Source organism: Panthera tigris, chromosome A1 (genome assembly GCF_018350195.1).
Source record: "Panthera tigris isolate Pti1 chromosome A1, P.tigris_Pti1_mat1.1, whole genome shotgun sequence".
Taxonomy (NCBI): domain Eukaryota; kingdom Metazoa; phylum Chordata; class Mammalia; order Carnivora; family Felidae; genus Panthera; species Panthera tigris.
In genome coordinates this window covers 184,174,782-184,187,392 of record NC_056660.1, presented here as the reverse complement: position 1 = coordinate 184,187,392, position 12,611 = coordinate 184,174,782, and the positions used below count along the sequence as shown (strand labels likewise).

At 35.8% G+C, this 12,611-nt stretch overlaps 1 protein-coding gene across 2 annotated transcripts in view; it reads left to right on the top strand.

Moving 5' to 3' along the window:
• The window catches only part of HMMR (hyaluronan mediated motility receptor), a 39,659-nt gene extending 27,668 nt beyond the window's left edge, over positions 1-11,991 (top strand). For both annotated transcript variants that reach the window (XM_042992883.1, XM_007077634.3), the window contains exons 13-18: positions 3,231-3,377; positions 3,647-3,799; positions 3,890-3,989; positions 4,670-4,846; positions 10,464-10,626; positions 11,142-11,991. In XM_042992883.1, the coding sequence (XP_042848817.1) occupies positions 3,231-3,377; positions 3,647-3,799; positions 3,890-3,989; positions 4,670-4,846; positions 10,464-10,626; positions 11,142-11,161 (760 nt within the window). In that variant the 3' untranslated portion in view covers positions 11,162-11,991. The remainder of the gene's footprint in view (positions 1-3,230; positions 3,378-3,646; positions 3,800-3,889; positions 3,990-4,669; positions 4,847-10,463; positions 10,627-11,141) is intronic.
• Positions 11,992-12,611: the final 620 nt, after the last annotated feature.

Below are 12,611 nucleotides of genomic sequence, written 5' to 3'. Positions count from 1 at the left end.
GGGATTGCTTTAAATCTGTAGATTGCTTCAGGTAGTATAGACATTTTAACAATATTTGTTCTTCCAAACTGTGAGCATGAAATGTCTTTCCATTTCTCCGCATTGTCTTGAATTTCTTTCATCAGTGTTTTATAGTTTTCAGAGTACAGGTCTTTCACCTCTTTGGTTAAGTTCATTCCTAGATATTTTATTGTTTTTGGTGCAGTTGTAAATGGTAGTTTTCTTAATTTTTGCTGCTTCATTATTAGTATATAGGAATGCAACAGATTTCTATACGTTGACTTTGTATCCTGTAACTTTACTAAAAATTTATTTATTCATTTATCAATTCTACTAGTTTTGTTGGTGGAGTCTTTAGAGTTTTCTATATATAGTGTCATGTCATCTGCAAATAGAGTTTTACTTCTCCTTAAGCAATTTGGATGCCTTTCACTTCTTTTTTGTTGTCAATTGCTGTAGCTAGGACTTTTTCCAGTCCTGTGTTGAATAAAAATGGTGAGAGTGAATATCCTTGTCTTGTTCCTGACCTTAAGGGAAAAGCTCTCAGTTTTTCACTATTGAGTATGATGTGATGTTAGCTGTGGGTTTTTCATAGATGGCCTTTATTATGTTGAGGTATGCTCCCTCTAGACATATTTTGCAGAGGGTTTTTATCATGAATGGATGTTGTACTTTGCCAGATATTTTTTCTGCATCTACTAAAATGATCATATGATTGTCATCCTTTTTCTTACTGATGTGATGTATCACATTGATTGTTTTGTGAATATTGAACCACCCTTGCATCCTGGGAATAAATCTTACTTGATTGTAGTGTAAGACTTTTTTAATGTATTGTTGGATTCAGTTTGCTAAAATTTTTGGAGGATTTTTGCATCCATATTTATAAGAGATACTGGCCTGTAGTTCCCTCCCTTCTTCTCTCTCCCTCTCCCTCTTTCTCCCTCTTTGTTTTTGTTTTTGTTTTTGTTTTGTTTTGGGGGTTTTTTTGGTGTCTTTATCTGGTTTTGGTATCAGGGTGATACTGGCCTCACAGAATGAATTTGGAAGTTGTTCGTCCTCTTATAAGTTTAATTACTGAAAAGAGTAGGTATTAACTCTTCTTTAAATGTTTGGTAGATTCTTTTGTTACTATTAATAGTATTTTTACTAATATTCTTGTAGTCTCCTAATATACTTGAATAAGAATTACTCTAAAACCATACATTTATGACTGCTCAACTTTAAAATTTAATGCCAAATTGCTTTACAAAACAATTTGTACACTCTACACTCTCACTAGCGTTGTACGAGTAACCATTGATCTACTTCCTCTCCACAGCTTGTTAGATTTCTTCAATTTTGCCAGTGTACTTAGTATAAAATGGCTTTTTTCCTGGAGATAATCCACCTTCCCTTTTCTGTAAAAAGCTTATATATAAAAAATTATAAAAAAAATTTCTATCCCAAAAGGTATTAACTTATTTTTTTAAGTTTCATTTTCCATCTAGAATGAATTTCTGTGAGTGCAGTAAAACTGGGATCAAATTTATTTTTGTTTTTCCATATGGAGAACATATTGCTTAATGCCCATTCATTGAATGGTACTTTCTTTCCCCAATGATCTTTTTTTTTGAAACTAAATACATTTTAATAGAAAACAAAATACGAAGTGACTCTTATCAGAAAACAGAAATTTTTAGTCCTTTTTTGATGAATTCAAACTTGCTTTATCTTCAAAGCACAGTTGTATATGCGTGCATATGTACTTAATGATTTGTTCTCAAACTGTTCATTAAACTGCTATTGCAAGCAGGAGGTGGGAGCAAACGATCACAGGAGAAAAGGACACTGAGAAAGCCACCCATCTGAATAGATGGGCATTTGGAAATTTAACATTTTCTAATTCTATCTTTGGACTTATTGCTTCAGTTTATTTTCATTTCTTTACCACAATCCTTTCAGGGGAGAGAACTATTCACAGAAGTGCAGCCGCAAGGAGACTCTTCTTCTCCTACCATCCTGCGAAAGCCCAGGACTTGTTCAAACAAATCCACACACTCACTTCTAGAAACATGTCAGCTAGAGTGACCAGTCCATCACCCAGAAATTTGCCTTTTCTCCCAAAACACTGTGCTACCAAATTCTCTGAATTCCCTGAACCTCAAGATTCCAAATACCACAGCCAGTGATATAATGTATTATGACATATATATCATATATTATGCTTTAGTGCTGTTTTCAACCTTGTGAAGGGATTTCCCTTCCTGCTACTTTGAGAAATAGTACCTTAGGTTTCTAGCCTCTGTGACTTCACTCACCATCAGTATGCCAATAGTATTAAAATTCATTTCTTCAAACCAGGTCTTTCCTTTGAGCTTTATACCCATATATCCAGCTGCCTACTTGACGTCTCCAAGCAGATATCTCACTACCGTGTAATATTAACCTGTCTAAAACAACTTGTGATTTCCCTTCTCTCTCTTTCTACCTCTCCCTCATTCTTTTTTATTTCAGTCAGTGGCATCTTAATCTTCCCATCTTCTCTTTCTGTAAATCTTAGAGTCATCTTTAATCACTTTCTCTCCCTTTCTCCCAATATCCAGTGTGTTTAGTGAAATTCATATTTTGCCTTCAAAAGAGATTTCACATCTTTCGACTGCTAAGTTCTTAGTCTAACCCTCCTTTTCACTCACCAGGACTGATGTGCACCATGGTGATTACTGGCCCATGGCTTTAGCATCTGCGCCGGCCGCTCTTATTCGGTAGACTCCAATCTCGTGTCTTAATGCAGTGTCCTACCTGCCTCAGAACACATATGCATCTTTTCCTTCTGAAATACTTTTCCTTAAATCCTTAGATAACTTTTCTTTGTCCATCACATCAGTTTAACTATAAATTCCCTAGAAAGGCCTTTTCTGAATCACCAAAGAAAGTATGTTCCCGTTTTGCAGTTTAAGGTTTTCTAAAGTTTTCTTCATAACATATACCACAAATTTAATTATACATATTATTTCCCATTTTTTTGCCAAGGCCTGGAGAGGAATTTCCATATCTTACCATAAGACCATAACTCTGTGACCATATTTGCAGGGATCATATATTTGTTCATTTTGGAGTAATTTTCATGTTAAGTATACTTCATATACATAGTAGGCACTTGTTTTTTTTTTTTCTGAATGAACAGCATATGCCATATAAGCTCCTTAGTACTCAGAACACTATATTGTTTTAATTTTCTTTTTACTTAGTTATAAAGCATTAACAGCTAATGAAATAGAAGATCTTAAGCTGAAGAACTCAGCACTTCAGGAAAAAGTGGCCAGTGCCGAGAAAAGTGCAGAGGACGTTCAACATCAGATATTGGCAACTGAGAGCGCAAATCAAGAATATGCAAGGTATGTGGGAAAAATAAAACCTGCCCATACTTGTAGCCTTAGAACTGTTACGACAATTTAATGTTGAAAGCCAGCTAAGAAGTGATCCAGGGAATTATAGCTTTGGGTGATCTTCAATTACAAAGTAAGAATTTGCACAGTTAAGAGGGTACAATTCTTGAAGAGTTCCTTGAGTTGTGTTTTTCATTTGTTTTTTCAGTAAAAGAAAGGGGGGAAAGTTACTAAATGGCTATAAAATGTTTAGTGGACTCTCCTCTCTCAAACCCAAGGATGCTTCTAGATCTGCAGACCAAATCAGCACTTAAAGAAGCAGAAATTAAAGAAATCACAGTCTCTTCTCTTAAAACAATAACTGATTTGCGGAACCAACTCAAGCAACAAGGTGAAGAGTTTAGGAAACAACTGGAAGAGGAAGAAGCAAGGTAATCTAGATTTAGAATTGGACTGCCACATAACCTCAGTTATTTCTTCTAGCACACTATGTTTTTTAATTTCATTTTTTTCCCTTACAGAAAAGCTGGAAAAGAAAACACAGTGGCAGAATTAACTGAGGAAATGAATAAGTGGCATCTCCTTTATGAAGAACTGTATAATAAAACAAAACCTTTCCAGGTTTGTCAGGACCACACTCACTTGTGTTTGGTTTAGGCGCTTTGTTCCCTGTCACAGTCACAACAGTGACCTGATTTTACTGAAAGATCATTTTGCTGTGCATTTCCAGTGCCGATTTAACTCCCTATTAAAGGGGACTTTACATTTTTTAAAATTATTCTGCAGACATTTTTTATGGCACTTTCTATAGGCTAAGAACTACCTTGTCATAAGAGACTTAACGTTAATAGTTTAGAAGGCTCTCCTGATAGAAATTTTTGATAACGAATCTATGTAAATTTTTGATGCTTATTTTGTTACAATCTTGCTCAGTGTTTCTCAAATTAATAAACTGATCTTCAAAAAGGATAAAGGCTAATCTTCACCCTTAAAAAGAGTGGGAGGGCAGTATTGGTTATAACGTGATGATGCAGATGATATACAGAGTAGGCTGGCTCCTGGCCTTTCCATGGGTTTCTCCCTACTTTAATGACCTTTGAAATGAAATACACAAAAGTTTTTTTGAAAGAGCCAAAATTTATGGAGAACCTGAGAATATGTCAGCATGATCTGTTTTCATCCATTGTTTTTTATGTTCTTGTACTTGAATTTCCTTGTAGTTTCTTTTTTCTTTTTTCCTCTGTAGTTTCTATGAGACAAGTAAATTTAACATTTCTAATTATAAAAAACCTCTTTTTCAGCTACAACTGGATGCTTTTGAAGCAGAGAAACAGTCTTTGTTGAATGAACATGGTGCAGCTCAGGAACAGCTTAATAAACTAAGAGATTCTTATGCTAAATTACTGGGTCATCAAAATCTAAAGCAAAAAATCAAGCATGTTGTGAAACTGAAAGATGAAAATAGCCAACTCAAATCGGTTTGTAAAATAACACTTAGTCCTACTGAAGATATCAGGGTGGGGTATTTTTTATTCTAACTATAACATTTAAGTTCAACAAAGAATTTTGATATCAGGAAAACTTAAGTTTATAGGGGAAAATCCATCTGATTATGGATTTATTTTAGACCATTGACCAGATGGGTATTATGTTCTCAGGTTTTCCAAATACTTCATTAGTATATTAGAAATCACTAGTGGGACACCTGGGTGGCTGATTCGGTTAAGCACCTAACTTCAGCTCAAGTCATGATTTCATAGTTCGTGGGTTCAAGCCCCATATTGGGGCCTCTGCTGTCATCACAGAGCCCCCTTCAGATCCTCTCTCTCTCTCTCTTTCTCTCTCTCTCCCTCCAGCCCTCCCCCACTCTCATACATTCTCACTGTCTTTCAAAAATAAACATTTTTTAAACATTTTTTAAAATCACTAGGGGCATCTGGGTGGCTCAGTTGGTTAAGTGTCTGACTTCAGCTCAGGTCATGATCTCACGGTTTGTGGGTTTGAGCCCTGCGTTGGGCCTGTGCTGACAGCTCAGAGCCTGGAGCCTGCTCTAGATTCTGTGTCTCCCTTTCTCTCTGCCCTTCCCGCCCCTCCCCCCCTCCCCCCCCCACTTCACATTGTGTCTCTCAAAAACATAAATAAACATTAAAATTTTTTTCAAAAACTATCACCAGTGTAATTGGAAGAATTCACAGAGCTTTACATATCCATTTCTATTTGCAAAATAGCAAAATCCTTGGTATAAATAAATATAAAGATAAGCAGTATTCAAAAATAGTTAAGCATTTGGGATACCTGGCTGGCTTAGTGGGTAGAGCACATGACTCTTAATCTTGGGGTCATGAGATTACTTTAAAAAAGCAGTTAATCATTTAAGTTGTTTTTAACAGCCTTATTAAGATATAATTTACATACCATACTATTCACCCATTTAAAGTTGAGTTTTATACAACTCAGTAGGTCTTAGTACATTCACAAATATGCAACCATCTGCACAATTTTAGGATATTTGCATCACCTCAGACTGAAACTCCTTACCCTTTAACTGTCATCTCCTTATCTCCTCATTCATCCCTCCCACTACTAAACTACTTTTTGTCCATAAATTTCCCTATTCTGAATATTTCCTATTTGTGCACTCAAATAATATGTGGTCTTTTGTGGCTGGCTTGTTTTGATTAACAGTGTTTTCAAAGTTCATCCATGTAGTATAGCATGTGTCTGTACTTCATTCTTCTTTATGACCTAATAATATTTAATTGCTTAGATATGTCACATTTTATTTATCCATTTGTCAGTTGATAGACATCTGACTTGTTTCCATCTTCAGAATGTTATGAATAATGCTACCATAAACATTCATGTACAAGTTTTTGTGTGGACATGTTTTGGTTTCTCTTGGGTTGTACTTAAAAGTGAAATTTCTAGGTAATTGGGTAACTTAATGTTTAATCTTTTGAGGAACTGTTTTCTACAGCAGTTGTATCTTTCTACATTCCACCTATAAAGTATGAGGGTTCTGGTTTTTCCATATCTTTACCAACATTTGTTATGTGACTTTTTCATTCTGACTATACTAGTGGATATGAAGAGATACCTAATTGTGGTTTTAATTTGCATTTCCCTGGTGACTGATAATGACCATCTATTCACGTCCTTATTGGCCATTTGTATATCTTCCCTGGAAGAAATATCTGTTTATACCCTTTGCCTATTTTTATTTGGATTATTGGTTTTTTTTTAACAAATTATGAGAGTCCTTTATATATTATGTATATGTTCCTTATCACATGTAGCCTTTGAAAATATTTTCTCTCATTCTGTACATTCACTTTCTTGATGTTTTTTGAAGCACAAAATTTTGACAAAGTCCGATGTATCTATTTTTTCCTCTGTTTCTTGTTCTTTATTCTCTAACAATCTTTTGCCAAATCCCAGATCTTGAAGATTTATCCCTATGTTTTCTTCTAAGGGTTTTTACAGTTTTAACTTTTACATTTAGTTCATTGATATATTTGAGGATTTTGTATACAGTGAGAGGTAAGTGTCCAACTTTATACTTTAGCATGTGGATATCTAGTTGTTCTCATGCCATTTGGTGAAGAGACTATTCATTCCTCTAATGAATGATCTGCACACCCTTGTTGAAAATATGCTGACCACATATTTATGGTTTATTTCTAGACTCTCAGATGTTTTCCACTGATCTATATAGCTATCCTTGTGCTTCCACACTGTCTTAATTACAGTTGGGTTGTAGTAAGTTTTAAAACCAGAAGACATGCATAAATAAATAAATAAATAAATAACCTTAAAAAAGGGTAGGGACACCTGGGTGGCTCAGTCAGTTAAACATCCGACTCTTGATTTTGACTCAGGTTCTATGGATTCAAGCCCTGTGTCAGGCTCTGCACTGATGTCACAGAGCCTACTTGGGATTCTATGAAGGAAGGAAATGAGGGAGAGAGGGCAAAGGGGAAAGGAAAGGAATCCTTAAAACCAGGAGGCATGAATCCGCCTACTTTTCTTCTTTTTAAAGATTGTTTTGGCTATTCTGGGTCCCTTGCAATTCCATATGAATTGCAGAATCAGCTATTCAATTTTTACAAAGAAGTCATCTGAGATTCACGTGGGAATTATGTTGAATCTGTAGATAGGTTTGGGTCATATTGCCATCTTAACTATGTTACATCTTCTGATCCATGAACATGGGATGTTTTTCCAATTATTTACATCTTTAATCTCTTTCAACAATGGTTTGGAGTTTTGAAATTATAAGTTTTACACTTTTGTTAAACTTGTTCCTAGGTATTTTATCCTTTTTGAGGTTATTGTAAATGAAGTTGTTTTCTTAATTTCATTTTCAGATGGTTCCTGGCAAGTGTGTAGAAATAAAATTGATTTTTGTATACTGAAATTGTATCTTTCAATCTTGCTGAACTCATTTATTTGTTGTAATAGATTTTTAGTGGTTTCCTTAGGATTTTCTGTATAGATGATCATTTGTAAATATAGTTTTACTTCTCTTTTAACCTGAATGCCTTTGATTACTTTTTCTTGCCTAATAAGTTCCCTGGCTGGAACCTCCAGACAAAGTTGAATAGAAGTGGTGTGAGTGGAGATCCTTGTTTTGGTCCTAATTTGGGTGGGGGAAAGCATTCACACTTTCTCTGTTAAGTATACTATTAGTTGCAGGCTTGTCACAGATACTCTTTATCAGGGTGAGAAAATTTCCTTCTATTCCTGGTTTTTTTAGTGTTTTTACCATGAAAGGGTATTAAATTTTGTCAAACACCTTTTCTGTGTCTATTGAGATGATCATGTGACTTTCATTCTGTTTATTTCTTAAATTAACTGATTTTTGGATATTAAATTAACCTTGCATTCTGATAAATTTTGCTTGGCCATGGTGCATAATTCCCTTTGTATTGCTGGATTTCTTTTGCTAATATATGCTGAGGTTTTTTTCATCCATATTCCCAACAGATACTGGTCTACAGGTTTCATACAATATTTTTGGTATTATTTGGTTCTGGTATCAATGCTGACCTCATAAAATTGGGAAAAATTTTGTTTTTTCTATTTTTTGAAATAGTTTGTGAATTGGTATTAATTATTCATTGACTGTGCAATAGAATTCAGTAGTGAAGCCATCTGGATCTGAGCTTTTTGTGTGTGTGGGTAGTTTTTATTATCCAGTCTCTTCTTATGAGTCTGTTCATACTGTCTTTTTGAGAGAGTTTCAGTAGTTTGTGTCTTTCTATGAAGTTCTCTGTTTCATTTAAGTTATCTCACTTATGGATATACAACTCTTCATAGTATTTTTTTTGTAATCCTTTTTATTTTGGTAAGGTCAGTCACCATGTCCCTTCTTTCATTTCTGATTCTAGTAATTTGACTATTCACACTTTTTTTTTTTTTTTTTTTTTTTTTTTTTAGTTCTCTTAGTTCTGTGAACATATTTATAATGGCTACTTTGAAACTGTTTTTGAATAAATCCAGTATCTGGTTACTCTCGCAGTTTTTGTTCCCTGCTTTTTTCCAATGTATAGGTCATGCTTTCCTGCCTTTTTTGTTGGAAAGTGGATATTTTAGATTATATGTTGTAGCACCTTTGATTACAGCCCTTTCCTTCAAGGTGTGTTGTTATTTTCTTGTTGATTTGTTTAGTAATTGGCTGGGTTGTGCTAGAGAAGTCTGTTCCTCCTCCCCCACCCCCCACCCCCCCAGTAGTGTAGTGCCTCTGATACTGCTGCTCAGGGAGGTTCAGTCTGAAGTGTGCCCACGGTCACCCTGGGATGACACTGATTTTGGTAGAGCTGTCTCCTCTATTTCCCTCATCACACATTAAACTAGATAACTTATTGCTCTTAACAGTGCCCTGGAGTATAAATTGCTCTTCAAACTAATCCAGTTGAATTCTGGCTCCTTTGTTGGAATTATGTCTGAGGTCATTGATTGATTGTGTGCTGACCCCAGAAGGACTTCTCCCAGCTGTCTTATTCACCAGTTGTAAACCTACAGCTTTGCCTGTATTTTGAATCACCTCCCAGCTCCCTTGCGCCACCACCTTGACTGTTATTCACAGCACCCTCCAGCTTGAACTTCTCCAAATGCTGTTGCAAGTGAAGTCAGTTCCTTTGGGGAGAAATTAGGAACTATGTGTTTTATAGTCTACTTCTCTACCCCTGCTCCCCCAGATAAAATCTCTGAGACAGGGTTCTGGAGCTGAAGTAGGAGAAAATGACAAGCTTTTTCTCTGAATGAGACATCTGGCCTGGGAACTGAGTGCTTGACAAACGTGGGGGAGAGGGGCAAGGAGAGCACCCTCAGGTTCTCTCAGCTTGCCTTTTCTGGCATGGAATCATCACCTTATGAGCCAAGGCAGCAAAGGTGATCAGGGTCCCAGCATTTTCTGCACACAGCACCTAAGGTAGAGCCCCTGTTGCACAGAAGAAAGGATCCTTCACCTCTCAACCACATTTGCTTGGGATGTGGCCTCAGCAACATGAAAAGCCTCTGAGTTGGAGCTGGAGAAACAGAGGGCCCTGTTCTTGCCTGCAGCTGTCTATGCCACCTTGCTAAACTGGGAGTTGCGAGAGAGGGAGCAGACTTGGGTCAAATACCACAGACCCTTACCTTTTTTTTTTTTTACCATATTTTTGTAGATTTGGTTGAATAGATGTTTCTTCATTGGCTGTTTTGCCTTAGAACCATTTTTACAGGCTTTAAATGGTTGCCTTTTTTTTTTTTTTTTAATAATTTTTAGTTTCATTAGGAAGCAGGTTACTGGAGCTTCTCTTGCTATCATGCCACAAGTTCATCTCAGCATTTAATTTGGAGATGAACTTTTATCGGAAACATAGCTTTGTATCTGTAGAGTGGCAAAAAGACTGAAATGTCTCATTATCCCCTTTGTCACACCTGTTCAGTGTCATTTTATAATTTGTAGTATTAAAGCCTGTATCTGGTAGTGATTTTTTGCCTTTTGGTTTGATACATGAGCACCTTGGGAAATTTGTCAGTAACACTGATAACACATTTCACCAACATGAGGTTTAGTAATTGTTTGTTTTCTATATTTCTCTTACATAGGAGGTGTCAAAACTCCGCTCTCAGCTTGCTAAGAAAAAACAAAGTGAAACAAAACTTCAGGAGGAATTGAATAAAGTTCTGGGTATCAAACACTTTGATCCTTCAAAGGCTTTTCTTCATGAAAGTAAAGAAAATTTTGCTCTCAAAACCCCATTGAAAGAAGGTAAGAAATGAATAAATGGGTAAGTGTCATCTTCCTCTGAATTTGCTTTCACAGCATATCACAAATTGTCCATTTTTATGAACTGTGAAAATTTGTTGACAGTTTCTGATATAAAAAATTGATATTGGGGCATCTGGGTGGCTCAGTTGGTTAAGCGTTAAGACTCCGGCTCAGGTCATGATCTCACCATTCATGGGTTCGAGCCCTGCATTGGGCTCTGCGCTGACAGCTCAGAGGCTGGAACCTGCTTCGGATTCTGTGTGTCTCTGTCTCTCTGTCTCTCTGTCTCTCTGTCTCTCTCTCTCTCTGCCCCACCCTGCTTGTGTTCTCTCTCTCTCTCTCAAAAATAAATAAATAAACTTTTTTTTTAATGGTGAATGAAAAAATATAATTATGGTACAAAATATTGCTTCACCTGCCTTACAGAAGGTGGAAATGCCTGTTTTTAGTTTATAATGGCTGACAGATTAGTTTCAACGTAGATTACTAACACCTCTTTTTAATAATTCTTCCAGGCAATACAAACTGCTGTTGAGCTCCTGTGGAGTTTCAAGAATGATGCAAGTAAACATCTGAAAGACCTGTTAAAGATTATTTCATTCTTACTATTTTTATTACTGTTATTGCTATTGTTGCTGTTACTGTTACGTTTGTAATGAGTATTTTTAATGTATTTAATATTAACTTCCTATGCTTACATATGTAAATGGAAGTTCAACATTTTTACCAATATGACTTCCGACTTTTTTTTTCTATTGTCTGTACCTCCCCTTGATGCTTACCTTTATCACCTCATTCTAAACCTCACTGGCCTTCCATCTTTACAACTCATCCCAGCAAATCAACGTTCCTTTAAAAATCACTCAGATTATTATTCCCCTACTCTGAAACCTTATTTGGTTTCAAGATTCAAATCCATAGGTTTTTTGGTGTGATACTGGAGGCCTTTTCTAATCTGAGCCTCTTAAGCTAGGCTAAAACACGTTGGCCCGTTCCTGCCTCTCCGTTGATTGTCTAACAAGGTTCATTCTATCATACCCATCATCCATTTTTCCAGTTCAAATAAGAAATAAGTGTATGCCTAACTCCATAGTAATCTCTTTGTCTCCTACCAGGGTCACTAAGTTGGTCAACAATTTGTGGATTCCTAGACTCTATCTCAGTCCTACTAAATTAGAATCTGGTGTTTAGCTTGAAAATACGCATTTTTAACAAACTCTGCAGTCAATTCTTAGATTCAGTAACACTCTGAAAACCTATGCTCATAACCTCAACAGAATTTGTTATAGAGTGCTTGCCATCTGACTACTGGCTGCTTGGTTAATATTTTTGTAATATGAAATAAAATCACACATTAAGTCATTTACCCAATTATTCAACTTGTATTATATGAAGTTACATTAATGCTTCTATTTAAGGTATATTTATTGTCTCTGCTCTCCCCTCTCTATCTTGTCTCCAGAATCATACTTGGTAGTATATTATGTATAAATGGTGAATCGTCATCTAACATAACTGATGTACAAAGTTGGTATGATATTATAAGCCACAGTTCTGAAGAAATATAGAAATTATTTAAAAAAATGCACTTCAAATATAAAGACAAAAATAAGTGAAAATTAAAGCAATTTTAAAACATACCATACTGAGACATGACATTAGCAAGATGGCAGAATAGAACCCTTGGACCTGCCTTCTCCCCACGGACATACTGATTCAACAATAATACATAAACAAATTCCCCTTGTGAGAAATCCAGAAACTAGTTGAGAGTGCCAAGAATATAAGTAGAGAAAGGATAATATCTTCAGAAATATATCTAAGTGCAAAAGAACGAACCATATATAAAAATCATCTCAAAAACCTTAAAGTATAAAACAGCTAGAAGAAATGTAATAGGAAATCTTCATGACATTGGTCTTAGCGCTGATTTCTCATACCAAAAGTCACAGGCAACAAAAGCAAAGTGGATAAGTGGGACTACA